This window comes from Ambystoma mexicanum, chromosome 5q (assembly GCF_040938575.1).
Source record: "Ambystoma mexicanum isolate Mex_15411 chromosome 5q, UKY_AmexF1_1, whole genome shotgun sequence".
NCBI classification, from domain to species: Eukaryota; Metazoa; Chordata; class Amphibia; order Caudata; family Ambystomatidae; genus Ambystoma; species Ambystoma mexicanum.
In genome coordinates this window covers 1,045,162,286-1,045,179,071 of record NC_090933.1, presented here as the reverse complement: position 1 = coordinate 1,045,179,071, position 16,786 = coordinate 1,045,162,286, and the positions used below count along the sequence as shown (strand labels likewise).

Here is a 16,786-nt window from a genome sequence, read left to right as displayed (position 1 = left end):
AAAATTCGATCCTTTGGTTTTCGGACCTTTGGTGTCGATCCTTTCACCATTCGACCCTTTGGTTGTCGATCCTTTGACCTACAACCATATGCAATCACACTGTACTGGCGAGCGCCATCTTCTAAAGTCGCCTGCAGAGCCCCCATCATGTTCTATAGGCAACTCAGTAAACAAAGAAAATGTTACCGCCTTCACTATGTGTATGTATAGAAGATGATATCCACTAGAGATTATCACCCTTTATCACCCTTTATTTGTATAACAGACAGATAAGGTGTATGGAGCAACCTATAGCAATCTATGTTGAACCAACAGCAGGATGTATCGGTTTACCCATATGGTTACTGTTCACAATTTAATATAACCACCTGAAGCTATCTAAGCTATCCCAACATCTCATATTTTTAGTGTACCCGTCTGGTCACGGTTTTCAGTGTGATGTGTCCCATATGTGTGTTAGAGCTGAAATAATGGGAACTGGTTCTCCTGGTGCAGTCTATCTTATGGCCACCTCACATTTTTACTGTGTACCCAAAGGGGCACAGTCCACTGTGTGGCACATACCTCCATGGCCAATATCAGAGCTGTTACAGTAATAAAAGACCCCTACAGGTGAGCCTGCTCACATTCTCAACCAAATTATATTGTCAGTGACGCCTCTCAGAAATTTCAGCTCATAATCTCAAAAACCACTTCTCTTGCCAATATTAAAACCATATTAGATACATTATCCAGTCCGATTCTAATGTGGACAACCACTGTGCCCATGATAGACCTTTGCAAACACATATATCTAAAAAATGTTCAACTGTAGCAGTGGATATCTAGCTGCCCATTATGAATAGGATGACGGGTACCAATTGCAATTCATACCTCAAGGTGTCATTAAATATAATTGATCAATCCATACAATTTCCTTCTGCATATATCTTCTCGTTAGGTTACATCCACTTCTTGGTACATTAACATGTCCAAAAATCATACTTTTCATTTGTGCTATGTTGTGTCTTGCCTCTATAAAATGCATCGCCACTGGTCACTTAAGATTCTTTGTTCTTATGTTGGACTTGTGCTCATTCCAACGGACCTTTGCCTTTCTAGTCATCCCCACATAGAAGAATCCAAAAGGGCATTTCAGAGCATATACAACATTTGCAGAGTCACATGTGCAAGAGTGTTTCAGTTAGATTTTTCTCCCTGAATGTGGATGTGTGATGGTGTCACCCTTGATTATATTATCACAATGTTGACAATTGCGACTACATGAAAACTGAATTTTTGTTCTCGTGGAGGCTGGTAATTCAGCTCTCATTAGGGAATTCCTAAGTGCCCTGCTGTTTCTATATGTAAAAGTTGGAGGACTGGGGAACAATCTGTTTAATACCGGATCCATGTGCATCATGGGCCAGCTTTTAAAATTATTTTTTTGATTTGTGTACTCTGGGTCGAGTAGTATTCACGTAAGCCATTAACAGATTTGTTTTTTGGTGGTTTTATCATCAACAATCATTCCCTCGCGATCTGTTACGCTTGCTCAGCTTTATCTATCAGCTCATGATCATACTGCCTTTCTACAAATTTGGACTGCAAGTTCTTAGCTTGTTTCTTATATTATTCCAAGTTGGAAATATTCCTTATTTCTAGGAATTGGCTTACTGGTACACTATCCAGTGTGCGCCTGGGATGAAAGCTGGTAGCTAGTAGTAGGCAGTTGCGATCTCTGTTAGCTTGTTGAAGATTCTAGTGTTTAGTCTGTTATTATCGTGATATATTTCCACAACCAAAAAATTAATGCTGATTGCTGTGTTCTGTTGTCAATTTAATGCAGGAGTGCATATTATCCATCTCAGAATAATTATGCAACTCATTTACTGGCTCTGTCCAAATCCGAAAGATGTCATCTATATATCTGACATACATCGCCAGATGCTTTATCCACCTTGTTGAGTTAAGTATGTGTTCCATCTCTAAGTACAGCATAAAGGTATTGGCATAGCTTAGTGTCATCGTCACTTCCATGCTTGTACCAGAGAGCTGTTATCATCAAATTTAAAGAAATGTTTTTGAAGTACCTGTTTCAAGAGGGATAAGAGAAAAATCCTATTAGCCTTGCAAGTCTCTGATTTTAACAAAAGCCATTCCATTGCCTCAAGTCCTGCTTCATGTACAATGTTGGTATATAACAAAGTAATATCCATGGTAATAAAGATATTGTCGACCCTGGAGATATTGAATGGCATTCAATTTATTGAGGAAATTGATAGTATCCATGATGTACGTGGGGCTTAACTGTATCAGTGGTTGTATTGCTCTGTCCAGATACTGCCCCAATGGTTCAAGCAGGATGCCCATTGCAGTTATAATGGCATGCCCTGGTGAGTTGGTCAGGCTTTTGTGAATCTTAGGTAATAGGTAAAAAACCAGCACCACAGGATTATTTGTCTCAAGAAACCTCCTTGTTTGTTCTGATATCATGTCTTTGCTTTCCGCTTCATCGTAGACTTCCTTGATCGGAGCTGTCACTTTTTTTCGGTGGGATCGTAGAAAATCTCCTGATAGATTTCCTCATCCCTCAGATGTCTGTCTGCTTCTTTCAGGTAGTGTTGTTGGTTCATCAACACCTGTGCTCTCCCTTTGTCTGCTGGTTTAAAGATAAGGTATTGGTTGTCTAATAGGCCTTTTAAGACTTGTCTCTTCCTATTAGTGAAGTTCCCGTATTTTCTTTGTTGAATATGATCTTTTTGAAACAAAGTACCAAATTCTCAAATGCAGTAAGAATAACATTTTGGACAGATAGATAGAAATTACTTTTTGGTGCCATCTCAAGATACTCTCGCTCCTCTTCACTCTCACTCTGTTGGTCTAGCGAGTCATAGAATACCTTTTAGCTTCAGTTTTCTCATCAGCCTGAATCTTTTTATGTAACAAATTGCTACAATGCTGTGGCACAAAGGAAAGACCCTTCTGGAGCACCTTCCATTCAAATGTAGATAACTGATACATTGATATATTGACCACTAAGTCTTCTTTGAGACAGCCAATTTCCGTATTGGATTTTTTCTTTTGCCCTCTTCTAGTCTGCATTGGTCTAAAAAAGAAACTTGTCTAGTTGTTGTGGAGACACAGGCTGTGGCCGTCCCGACCTTTCTTTGTTGAGCCAATTCCAAGATTTCCATACCCGCCTCAACAACTGCTTATATCTTTGCACTTGAGGCATCGGACGAGGCAGTATTTGATGCCCCTTCAATTTTTTCCCTTGGTTTACTTGGTTATGAAATCTTGGATTCCTTTGTTGGTAATATGATTACCAGATACAGACTAAATACAGCTTGTTGTCCTGGGTGTCTCTCCTGAATTTTCAGACTTTCCTGGCCTCTCGCAGTTTTTTTTATATTTATCCAATTTGGTATTGGTGTCTTCCAGAATGGTAGATATGCGTTCTTGTGTTAGGCTGGTGCTAAGCGTTGTTGGAATTGTGTTGATTTCTTCCACAAGTGTACTGAAGTTTTGTGCTAGCTCTTCGGTGGCCAGTGCAATTAAATCCAATGAGCACTTGTTGAACATTTGTTGCCACCGTTTAACAAAAAGTGTATTTTCCTTGCAGAGAGTTGGTTCTAGTCATACTCTCAACCCCCGGGGAATACGTTGTGCTTGATGGTATTGCACTGGTTTTGTGGCGTGTAATTTGAGACTGATTTTCCTATGTATATAGCCCACTCTAGCTGTTTAATGAGTGCTTCTGATTTATCTGATGCCACTAGATCATCACCAGTATATTTGATCAGTCCAAGTATTCTCCAAGCCTAATCCTCACTGAACCCCAATACCTCAGCTTGATTAAAAGCATAGCGTATCTAACTTAATTTTGTAGTGCACCTCGCCGTCTTCGAGCTGCAACCATAGGAAACCATTAGGGTGTCAGCTTTGAGTTCCAGCATGCGAATAAGAGTGTATGATGGGATTCCAAATTGGCGTTCCCATAGCCTTCCATAGAACCTCTTGGAGGTGGACTTAGGGAGGGGAGTTTTCATTTACCTCCTCTTCCTGTTTCACAGCATGGACCCACAGCAGAGCTGCATGGGCCAAGAGTAGCAGAGATGATGTACTGGGCAGAAAGGTCAGAGATTGTTTTTTTAAATGCTGTTGTGCGTGTGCATGTTTGTGGCATTTCTAGTTTGCCTTTGTGTGGAAAAGAGGGAGGGTTTCAAAAAAGGAGTTTGGGGATGGTGGCAGGACACCAGAAACATGTATTTTCTCTGTGGCCAGGGACATGGGGACACATGAGGGAGGGGGGTGAGGGTGGTAGGATGCCAGCTCTACCATTGGTAGGTGGGCAAGTGCATAAGGGAGTGTGGGCAGGGACAGGATGGCAGATCATTGTTTTGGTTGTTCTGCATAGTACCTTCATGCCTCCTCTCTTTTCCCTTTACAATGCTGGTACAGGGGAACATCACAGGGGTGGACAATAGATGCATTGGTGGGGGAGAGGGCATAAACAACATATACCTAAAGCTGGGTAGCTGTTAACTGCGAGATATAGTCCACCTCGGGTTCAGAGTGACATCACAGAAAAGTTGTGCTTCCGTTTCATTGTCTACCAGATGCCACTCCAAGTACCTTGGTAGTATATATCCCCTTAGTTGATCGCTACACATGAATGATTATATGTATTGGCACTGCTGGCAGGTGTGAAGCTCCAAGACACGCTGAGAGCATCAGAGTGCCAGGGTAACCATCATTTTGAGAATCTCTGTTTTAATGCCATTGCTTATGCACTGTGGGTGATAAGGCATGCTTTAAACATGCAGATAACAGGCCACAGAGAGTTGTCTTTGGATGTGTCACTATATACTTGGGTGGATTTGGGCACTGTTATTTAAGGGTGTGTCTGTGTAAATGTGAGTATGCGATATAGGGGTATACCAGGTATTGGACGCTGTGGCTCAATGTTAATAGAGCTGTGAGAAATATATAGCTGTAGACTATGGCACGACCAGCCTTACCCCTGCCTGGTGTATTATTAGAATGACGGTGGGGTGCCAGAATCAGTGCGCTGATATGCAATTTTATGACTTAGAACTTGAATTATTTCATTAATGAAAGTATTTTCAATATCATTGAACAGGTGAAGTTTATTGTCAATTTTATTCATTTCGTGCCATGCCAGGACGTGTTTCGACCTATGCGGTCTTTGTCAAGGCGAGGTTAACAAAATCTGTGTCTGATGTTATACCCAAACAAATAAAAATGGTACATTTCATCATCACATTGTCATGTGAGTTTAACACATTACTGGCTGTTTATAGCAATGCTCGCCAAACACGTTCTGTTGCGAAAAAGTGCATTCTGCTGTTCTTGATTGTATGGTTAACATAGCTCAAAGAGTTACTTTGGTTTGTGATGTTATTTGCACATCATGTCAGAATAAGTAATATATCCGGATCATCGTGCAAACTGTAAATGTCTCGATCCAGTAGGTCCAAAATATCTCTTGGTATGATGTTAAATGCGCATCATATCAGAATGCATAATATGCCCGATCATGTTAAAGAAGGTCTTGATCATCTGGTGATCCATGTGGAGCCCTAACATGCCATACATATTTCCTGGAATGTTACCATGTATAGGGATGTGCTCATCGAAACTTTTTGGGAATCATGATTGTTATCAAGATCTGGTTTCAACGCTGTTGGAGTATGGGGGAGCCGGCCCTTAGCGGCCTGTCTTATGGCTTGTGAATTTACCATACTCAGAAAGACCCATGTCATTCTTGATGATTGTTGCCTTGGATTTAATTGAATGAAAAAAAAATCCCAAATCTTCGTGAATTTAGGCTGTGCGATTGATTCACCGCCGAAATCGTGTTAGGCTCAACCACAGTGCTTTTATGATGAGAAAATGTAGACGTAATTCTAAAGCTTATAGTAATAGAAACTACAGTGTTTAGTCAATACCTATTGCTGACAACAGTGGATCATGGAAGCATTATAAATGAGAATGATTTTCAGTTTCTGTTCTGTCATAAGAATGTAGTAACTCTTTGAGCTATGTTAACCGTACAATCAAGAACAGCAGAATTCACTTTTTCGCAACAGAATGTCTTTGGCGAGCATTGCTATAAACAAACAACGTGTAATGTGTTAAACTCACTTACTTTCTCATACTTTTTTGTTTCCTCCCATCCCCATCTTCCTCCTTTCACCAGGTTATTTGCGTTATGCATTCAACGTATCACTTTGTTTGGGTTATCATTGACTGACTTATTGATTCCTTCCCTCCATTTCGTTTTGTTTTGTTTTCATTCTCCATATAAAAATGATAATGTGATGATGAAATGTACCACTTTTATATGTTCGGTTGTAACATAAGACACAGATTTTGTTAACCTCGCCTTGACAAAGACCGCATAGGTCGAAACACGTGTTGGCATGGCACAAAATCAATTAAATCGACAATAAAGCTTCATCTGTTTCATGATATTGAAATACTTTTAATAATGAAATAATTCTAGTTGTAAGTCATACATGTCTGTGTAATTGGATGTTACTTTAGTGACGTGATTATAAACACAGCTTTTTTGTTTATTTGCTTGCTAGTGCAACAATCTGTGGATTGCTTTTTGTTTCACCATTTTGGTTTCTTCAGGCGGTAGTGCTGATCCTGTTGCGTATATATGCAGCCTGGGTGTGTGTCGATTAGTAGTTATATACGGCTTATAGTTTGTTCCCCCGTTACTTGTGTTTCCTCACATGTGCTAGTGCAGTGTGTCTGTCCTCTATTGTACACTTTTGTTCGGTGTGGCAATGTCTCATGCCGACTGTGGAGTGCTGTGACCCCTGGAACCTCTGCCTGCATTGCTTCATATTGAGCCTGGGACTCGATTGGTGCAGCAAACTGTCAGTAATGTAAAGTGGGATGGAGGCGGTAGAGCAAAATGGGTTACTATTTTGGAAAATCTGCTGTTTCATGATCCCAAACGGGATGATGAAGCCTATGTCCCTGTCCCGCATGTGGGCCGAAATGCCTTGCATACACCAAGGTCTCGGATCTTCTGCCTGGAATGGCGGGAGAACCACATTTCTTAGTTTCTGCAGTTTCCTTCATGCTGCATTGTTTTTTAAGTATTGCTGCCCATACATTGTGGGTGAGAGGTGCAGAAGGGCACCGGGAGATGCATACATCTATGCATGCCTTCATTCAGTATCACAGCATGTTCCATGTAGGACACTTGAGCAGCCACAGCATGGCCCCCCGTGTTTACCGTGGAGGGGTAGTTCATTAAAAAGAGCATGGGACCTTTGCGGATGGAATTTCTGTTTTGTTGAAGTCAAAATAGGCTTGTGTGTTTCCTCATGAGGTACCGAGCCGACCTTGGGGGTGAGAGGGCGGGCGACCGCCTGGGGTGCCATGCCCCCCAGGGTGCCATTAGCCCCACCCCCCTCCACGCCAGGTCCGGGGAGTCTTTTAAGGTCTCCCCCGAGCAGGCGTAGTGAGAAAAGGTGTGGCAGGCGCCCTTTTGTTATTAAATGTGCCAGCGGCAGTGGGGCGTATTTAATAACAATAGGGTGCCTATTCACATGATGATTACCTCCCTGCTCCGAAGTGTCAGCCAGGAGGTTTTCATTGGAATATGGCGCTCATGCGTTAGCATGAGCGCCATATTCCAGTGATTAACCCCCTGAGAGGCGCCGGAGCAGGGAGGGACAAAACAAATGTGGCGCTCCTGCACCACCTCCTCCCCCTCTCCCCCCGGTTCTCCAACTGTCCAACAGGGGTGTGTGGGGATGGGGGGCGCCAATTGGGCCAGGGCGCTGCTGCCTCCAAGGCCGGTCCTGATGCGGTATATTGTTCATTGCGTGTTCATTCTTTTGTATATAATATATACACCACCTCCAAAATCGGTGCTTTCGACTTATGTATACCGATAGTAGACTCTTAAGATCTAGTTGTAATGATTTCAATGAACCAATCAGGGGCTGGATCTGTGAGCTGAGGACCATCTGAACAAATAAAGGAAGCTGTAAAATCCCTTGAAATAGCACAAGCGGTCACTGGTGTGTGTATAAAATGCGGCATCAAACAGATATGGGTATGTTTTATGCAATATAAGTGTGATGTTGACGAAAAAATATCCACACACAGATCCTTGTTCCAAAAATATGAAAGGAGCCTGGGACCAGTTTACAGAAACCTTGCACCGGTGCAAGTGCAAAGTTGCACAGTATCAGGACTAAGGGGTACAGACATCTTTTTTTCACTAGGACCATTTTTGCACCAGTGCTTACACCATGCCAAACTGCACTTGGCTTGGTGCAAAGTTTTCTGATATGCCCGACTTTTTTTAAAATAGGGCAACCTTTGATCTAGTGCTAAGAGTGTGCAATTTTGCACTTGCACTGATGCAAATGTTCTGTAATCTGACCCTCATGCGCAAAAATGATAACAAATTGAAGGGGTGGCTTGTTGACGCAAAGGCCTCAATGAGCATTTTTTCTGCAACTGTTTTACACACTTTTCAACCAAAAGGATTTTTGATCTGCCATCTTGAATTCTGCTGGACTAGTAGAAAAGAGGATCTACATTAACGTAAAAACAAAAAATTTAAACAGACAAATGCAGCCCAAGGAGTAAGACGCAGATTCCAAGGTGCAGTGTGATGTGCTAAAATTAGGCCTGTAAAGGTTATTTCTCAGCAATGATGAGTAGTGTTACAGCCATTTTGCCACTTTAAAAAAAAACAGCTGTTTGGACACAGTACAAATTCTCGGATCCTGAGGGTTAAAAAGAAAAGATAATGTTAGGGACAGGATTTGAGTGTAGACCGGGGTAGCAGATGCTACCTGTATGTTCTCTTTTGGTATCCCTGGCACTGCCCTTGCAACGCCTGGCTCAGATGGTATAGGCACAACAAGATGAAGAGAAAGCACAAACCGTGCAAGCCGTGTTGACTTTGTTGCATGTGTACAGTCCATCATGACATGCCTTGCGTTTTTTCTCTCTGAGCTTCTCACAGCGATCGTTTGCTATATGTGGACGAACTTGGCATATACTGGCAGGCATTGCCTGATGATGTGTTTACATATGACGACTATAACTGGCATCAGCAGCTGTACCTGGCATAAAATGTCAGTACTTAGGAATTTGAATCTTCACTTGGCAGGTGATGACAGTAATAGTGTATGTATCCTCTACTGTGCCGTATGAGGACCTCACATGCCACGTAACAATATAACTGGCAGAAAATATGTAGTACTTGGACATACACAGCTGCTCTTGGCATATGATGGCAGCAGCTGGCTATACAATGCTGTACTTAGCACACGATAGATATAACTGGAATTTGAGTCAATAACTGACTTAGGGTGGCAGGTATTAAAGTGATGTTACTGTTCAAGTTATGTGGTGTAAAATGTATTTGACTGAGAGGTAAAAAGCGTAAACCTCATATGTAAACGTTTCATTTTCTTATGTCTGTTAGGGAGTAAAGATGCAATGTATTGACCATCAATATGTAGTACCTCTGCGGTCCGATAGGACCAGGGTGCCACAAGACATGATGCAATCATTGCAAAGTGGTATTCAATGTATACCTCCTTCTTTGGCCCACAGCTCTGTAAGCAGAGTACCGCAGGACACGTTGTGAACATCCCAAACTCATGTCGTATTTACTGATTTCCTATATAAGTTCCCTGTTGTAAAGGAGCACGGGGTCGCCCTCAGGCCACCCCCACAGAATTCCAAGGGGCAAATGGCAGGAATGCCAGCGAGCTTTGTTTTTACCCATGTATTTCCCCTTCTGCCCATATGTCTATGGCTTTCAAGCTTCATGAAGGAGATGGCAAACCCACTGGACATCCATTCAGTTCACACAGGGCCGAGGGTCTCATGGTGGCCGCTCTGTGAGGATGTAGAAGGAGATTGACAAGGAGGGGTCATTTTGAGGGCTATAAACCTGTATTGTGTAACTCAAGAAAACCTATCTCTCCCTGCCTCAACCTAGGAAAACCTTAGTGAACTGTCAGAATGTCAGTCCAAAATAAATGTACTCCATCCTCCCTCAGAAACCAACTAATCTAACCCTACCCTTATGAACGTAAGTCTTTAACTAAAGTGAAGTTTGTGTTCCCTCCACCAGGAGAAAAACTCCCTTCTCCTTGCTGCTGCAGCCTTATTGTAGAAATAACTCCTTCAATGTCCCATCACAAGGGACCAGGGGAATTACTCCCTTCTCGTGGTCCTTCTATGAAAGTTACCCACAGTGGTATAGTATGGCATGGTATTGTTTATTTATATAGCGCCTACGCACAGGCAAATGTTTCAAAGCACTCAAGGAGGGTGGGAACATGAGCAGAAACAAACAGTCGCTCCGAGACATTGAATTTCTGAGACGATAATAGTCTGCACAGGCAAAGTAAGTGCGCAAAAAATACATTTAACAGTTTGGGAGATAGCAAATAGGCCTGACGTCGATTCTGCAGTTTTAACAGTGCAATTTAGGGTGAAGACAAGGGAGAACAGACAGTCTTTAAGCAAACTTGTAGAAAACCTGGATTAGTCCCTTTAACTCCTTACAGGAAGTGGAACAACTCATAGCCCTATTTGGCTTCCACTAACACTCTGATGATGGATATCTTTTCCAGGGTTCTCTGTATATTCTTTTGTATGTCTCTCTACTGGTTTGTATATCGCAATGAGGAGATTTCCCAAAGCTCTTGTGCTTTCCAATGACATTGGTTTTGCCACAACGATGGGGGCAACAACTCCTGATGCTCTCTGTTTTTACAGTGGTATTTGGTGAATTGCTGTGATGAGGGAGATGACTCCCGTTCCACTCTGCTTGGACAGCAGTATTGGGTGGACCACTGCAATAAGGAAGATGGCTCCCAAAACAGTCTGCTTTTTCAGTGGTATTCAATGACCCACTGTGATGAGGGACAGGACTCCCGATATACTCTGCTTTGGCAGTGGTATTGGGCTGACCACTGTGATGAGCAAGATGGCTCCCGGTGTACTATGCTTGGGCAGTGGCATTGGGCTGACCACAGAGACGAGAAAGATCACTCCCGATGCACTCTGTTGGGTCTCTTGCCAGACCCCATCCCATCTTCCCGTCGATCCAGTTACCTGCGGTAGCTTGGTGGCATGGCTCTGGTTCTTAACGGGATCGCAGGGGCCTCGCCTCCTCCTTCTTGCTTCCTGCATGGCTGCGGGGCAGGCTTGTATCTCGGCGTAGTTAAAGGACCTGTTCTTTTTGTCACCTTCCTCGAGAGACGTGACTGCTTCGGTTGATGTATTCCAAGTTTGAACTTCCCGGGCCTCATTCACGTATTCCTGGCTTCCTCAGTGAGATCTCCTTAGTCAGTTCTTGCCATCTACTTTATACTGTTGACTCTGCTCTGGCGTAACATCAACAGCATCTTGGAAAGTCTCTTTGGCACTCTGAATGCCTCCAGTGAGCCACCTCTTTACAGTACTTGGCTGGCTTTGCATATGGTTATTCCATATGCTTCTCACGTTCGTCTTCATCCAAGTATTTTTTACATTTGTCACAGTGGCTATACAATAACACATGGATTCACTATCAATGGTGGGAGAAAAGGTTGACCATGCGGATAGGAGGGTATGTGACAGGGTTTTAGGTAGACTTTTTTCCAGGTGGATTACCATATCCCTAGGAGGGGAGTCCCTCCCTATGACGTTCTCCAGCATATTACCACCCCTAGGAGTACTATTAGGTAGCAGCCTTACCTTCGTAGCCCCATAGAAAGGGATCCCCTCTGGGGAGAAGTGACGAGACCTGGCGAACCGTTACAACTCTTGTGGTTGACATGCCCAGGATGCCTTCCATTGTCCCATTCATGACATCATTCACATTTTATCACTCAGGAAACAACGCAATAATTCAAACTTGGATGGCTTCGATGACTCGGGTGTAGTGTATATGTTGTTAATGGCTGTGATACGTTAAAACAGACTTATTTGTGAATCGCCGTTACAAACAGAGGTTATGAAAAGCCATTGCACGTAATTATGACATGCGTAATGTATGGCAAAATGTAGATGCTTTGTGAGTCACCCTCTCAGCTTCTTTACTTATAATGTAGGAAAGTAATGAAGCTAAAGCAGAGTGCTGCAGCTTGTTTCCTGTTGGCGAGCACCTGTGTGCACTTTTAATTAATAGAACTTTTAATTAATTACTAGTCGTCAATTGATCATTGAGCAGCTGTTGAACGCAGTCTTCTAGGCAGTGATACCACTTTACTGTGTTGGCCTTTTCCTGGGAGCTTCGCCAAAGTTTCTTCTTCTCATCCACATTTTCCATCATCTAGATTTGTCATCAACATGCTGTTTTTGGAACTGAATCAAAAAGTCATGTTTTATTTTTCGCATTCCTTCTAGTTTCCAAAATGTGACACATTGGTTTTGACATTGTATTCTGAAAGCTGGTTACTTTTGGGAACGCTTGGTCATTTGTATTGACTGCCATTTTATTTCCTTTGTATATACTGTAAGGGTCCAGAAAGAGGAGAATGACACAGAGGTGGCATGATGATGTCTATAGACGTTTATTTGTTTGAGAAAATAAAGAGAAAACCCTATCTCTAAAGAGGGATTTCCCTGCCTCAACTAAAATACTAAGGGTGTTGTCATAATGGCTTTATACATCAATAGTCCACTGTCCTGTGTCAAAACCCGACTTCCCTCCCTTACACTTAAACCTAAACTAGATGTAAAGTAAATGTTCTTGGTCCAGACAAATGATTCCCTTCTTCTGGAGTGGTGATAAGATTCAGATTTGTTTTTTCTTATGGGAATGGCTCCCTTTCCCAATTCGAAACTGCTCGCCAGCACAAAAAGGATAAGCTTCAAACACTTCTTCTTCTGTCCTTGCACTCTATTTCAGCAAGTCTTTATAGTTTTGGCTAGCAGGAGAATTACCCCCTCCTCCTTGTATCTTAGTTTACCAGTTCAACACAGCCAGGAAGAATGACTCCCTTCCCTTGGTTTTGGTTACCAGGAGAATTACTGCCCTCTCCTCATATCTGGGCTTCTCAGTTCAAAACAACCTGGGGTAATAACCCTGTTCCCCTGGGCTCTTTTCACTCGATTACACAGTTCAACAACACCAGGAGGGAACGACTCACTTCCCCCGGTCATCGTTTCACCTTTGTAACATAGGTCAACAACACTAGGGGCAATTACTTCCTTCCCCTGGATTCTCATATCCTTTAGGCTTCTCAACAATAGAGTTCATATAGTGGTGTAGTCCTTGAGCCGGGTTCTTCCCCTGTGGCTCACTTGGTGCACTATCCTGCCAAGCATTGCAACGAGGAAGATAGCTTGTTGTTTCCTTCTGTTTTGGGTGCGGGTTCCAGACACATGCATCTATGCTATGCTTCTTAGATTCTGCAGACTTAGTTTACTCTCCTGCCACGTACTGCCATGAGGAAGATGACTCGTGTTCTCCTATGGCACTATGCGCCTTTAAGGTAGAGGGCCTGATCTATGCCCCTATTGGGGAACCACTTCACCTTATGGTTATCCCCACTTCACTCTAGCTCAGGGTTCGCATTGAAGCCCTTGAGTTTTAGATCTCTCCTTTTTATATGGTTGTGAGTTAACCCAGAAACTCTGCTGCTCCCACTGGCCAGGCCGCTCACTCTTGTACATTCTGGGACTTCTATCATGGGCTCCAGTCTACCACCGGGTTTGCCTTCACTCTGTTCTGATCTCTCCCGGCTTCTGCAGGCTTCTCGAGCACTGGGTCGGCTCCGCAGCTCCTGGTCTTCTGCAGTACACATACCCATTACAGACCACTTTGTCCGCTTCCCCAGTGAGGTTGGGTTACTGCTTCGCTGACAGTCCTTCAGCGTCAGACCTGCTGGGGATTGTAAAGAAGACATGGTATCAAAGTACAACAGACACAAGTGATCACAGTTGAAGGGTGTTTATTGAACTTTATCGGGTTGTGAAAAACACCTATCTAAATCTAAATCTAAGATAGGAGCAGTCTACCACCATCAAATAATAATACAGTCCTAGTGGAGTTTAGTCAAATAAAAAGGGCCTATGCTAAAAATAAAAGAATATTGCCAATCTTTACTGGTATGCTACAAAATAGTGTGGGATAATGTTCACAAAAAGAAAGAAGTGTTCACAAAATGATGAGTCAGGATGTTTGGGCCGTTGGCCTCCCTTCCCCACGTTTTTAGCACGGGACAAGGCTAGTCACTCGAGCACAACAAACTCCTGGGCTTCTCTGTCATGAGGTCACAGTTCCTTTCACCAGCACCAGGGCCTTCTGTGCCCAAGTCTCTTTTGTACAAAGTCACTTGCCTCAGAGGACCTGATGTACCAAAAACAACAAAGAAAATTCCTTTCTCAATATTCACGTCGGGCGATTTACTCTTCACCCTGGATCCCCCTTAGCCGAATTCCAATCCTTCTTTCACCGTTGGCCTCCCTCAGTTGGGTTCAGACCAACTTCAATTTGTAGGCATCCCTCAGTCAGATTCACATTTGCAACAACAATTTAGTCGGGTGTGTTACTGTTCACCCATGGATCCCAATCTTCCTGGCTCAGACCCCTTTTCTACAATTAGCCCCCCTCAGCTGATCTCAGACTACTTTCAGCTTACAGACAACCAAAGACCTTCGAATATGTACACAATTCAATGTAACCCGCTGTAGGATCACTTCAATTCCACAGTTCATTCATTCTTCCTGTTTGGTGGGGACGGCACCAAACAGAGGCCTTCAAGTGAACACCCACATGGCACCGGACCACTCTGTATCCGGGACCTGTTTCTATGTTACCAAGTTCAATTGTATACAAGTTCTCTTTCCTTCATACAATGTTGCCGCTTACAACCTTGAGCACAACACAGTTTTGTCTGCTATCGGTTTCTCAAACTCACTGGCTGTGCTGAACTCATTGGTGTTGCTTTGCTGTCGGAGTCAAGGACAGTACCACAGTGGCAATCGCTTCTCCCCGCCCAGACTATCAATTCAGGAGGGCCCCATGTACCTTTGACACATGCTATACTGCTAGTCAGCTGCAATCCCGTTGGTTCTGTGTTGAAAACGGAAAGGGTATTTCCCTCCTTTTCGTCCTCTCCGATCTCGCTGCCTTTCTCCTCGGTTTAAACTGCCATTCCCGAATTGCTGCTTCCCTGTGCATTTTGCCTTGCTCAGGGTGTGCGTTTGTGCTCTGCCTGTGGGGAAGTGTGATGGAAGTCAGGTGCATGTAATTATCAGTAATAGCCTGACTCTGCCTGACCCTTGTTTTCGGGCATGTCGGGTATACGGCTCTGGTGTTTATCTGTTGTCGCTCACGATGTAAAGTCCGTGAGAAAGTGTTTGTGTCGGGAAAGGGGGGTGTGAGTTTCAAGGTATCCTACCTTGTAGGATGGGGAAAAGGTGTTATTAAGAAGGGGATAACTCATCTCACCCTTTGGCGTACCACTCCCTGAAGACCCACAGCCAAGTGATCCTCCCTCAGTAGTTCACCCCCAGGAACTGTATCCAATAGCGGTGGCCGTGTCTTGGCCAGCTGGATGACAGATCCCTGGGGTAGTCCTACTATTGTAGGTGAGACGCCTTCAGGTTTTTCACAGGATTCTGTCTGCTCCTCTTTGGCATCCCAGACTGCAGCCACTTGGACATGCTGTGTCGAGCAGCTTCCTGGTCCTCTGTTCCTCCTGGGATGGCTAAGCCACATTGTAAGTCTTTCGTTGCTTCTTATCTGATCTTGAGATGACTAGAAAGCTCAGTCAAGTCACATGGAGCATTCTCTATAGCTCTGCACCTCTTCCTTGTCCCAGTACTTGTCTGGTACACTCCCTTCTGGTAATCCCTAATCATCTTCATCTCAGTATCTCTGAGAGTCACAGATTTACAAAGGTAAATGGGGGTACTGAGTAAAGAGTTAGGATCTAGGGAATATGGAGGTGTCTAGGGTGATGGATGTCATACTGCGTTCTCCAAAGATATTCTTCCTTGTCCCCATAGGGGAAGTCTCCTCTCATGAGATCATCCCGCTAAGTACAACCCCCAGGGCGACTATCGGGTAGCAACTTCACCACCCTGGCCTCATGGGAAGAGGCTCCCCCTCTGGGTGAAGTGACAATATTTTGGGATTCGTCACAATAGGCTTAGGGATGTCTCATTGCCAGCAGTGTCCTGCATAACATAGTGCCCATAACAATTATGCAAGAGAAGGCAGTTATTGAAGTTATTCTGGCACACAACTGATTTAATTTTGTAGGGGCGCCCCTAATCTAATTCCTTTTTAGTAAACAGTTCTCCCCAATTCTGGTCACGAAAGAGGTGTTTTGATCAAAACCCCAATTTATGTAAATAAATGAAGTAAGGGTGGTCCCCAAGATTTATGTGGGTGAAGTCACCACAATATAACACAATCACAGTCAACTTGTCCAAAAAAATTAAAATAATTTGCCTGCTTGCATCACACTATTTCTTACACACAAACATTCTTTTATATAATCAATTCTCTATATGTTTAATTCTGAATAGCGGTAGGCACTCTAGACCTAATTCTGCCACTTGTAGGCCACATCATCAAAACTCTTTTGATATAACGCATCTCAGAATTACACAAAGTTACATTTGCAGATGACACATAGAGCTTTGGTTTTCCCAATATCAGCAATAATTGCTGTTATCACGGAACTGTTTCCTGTTTCATGAACATGTGGTGCTGTGTTTTGCTGGTATATGTGTGCAGTTAAAAATATGCTTACAATAAATTGCATCATAATTTGTT

General features: G+C 43.3%; 1 protein-coding gene across 3 annotated transcripts in view; it reads left to right on the top strand.

Annotated features, from left to right (window-relative positions):
• Positions 1-16,786, top strand: part of SAMD12 (sterile alpha motif domain containing 12) — a 2,183,709-nt gene that overhangs the window by 842,916 nt on the left and 1,324,007 nt on the right. The window contains exon 5 of one of the 3 annotated variants that reach the window (XM_069621543.1): positions 6,206-6,371. The exons of the other annotated variants lie outside the window; for them this stretch is intronic. Within the exon in view, the coding sequence (XP_069477644.1) occupies positions 6,206-6,255 (50 nt within the window). The 3' untranslated portion in view covers positions 6,256-6,371. Of the gene's footprint in view, positions 1-6,205; positions 6,372-16,786 lie in introns of those variants that run through there. 3 annotated transcript variants of the gene reach the window in all.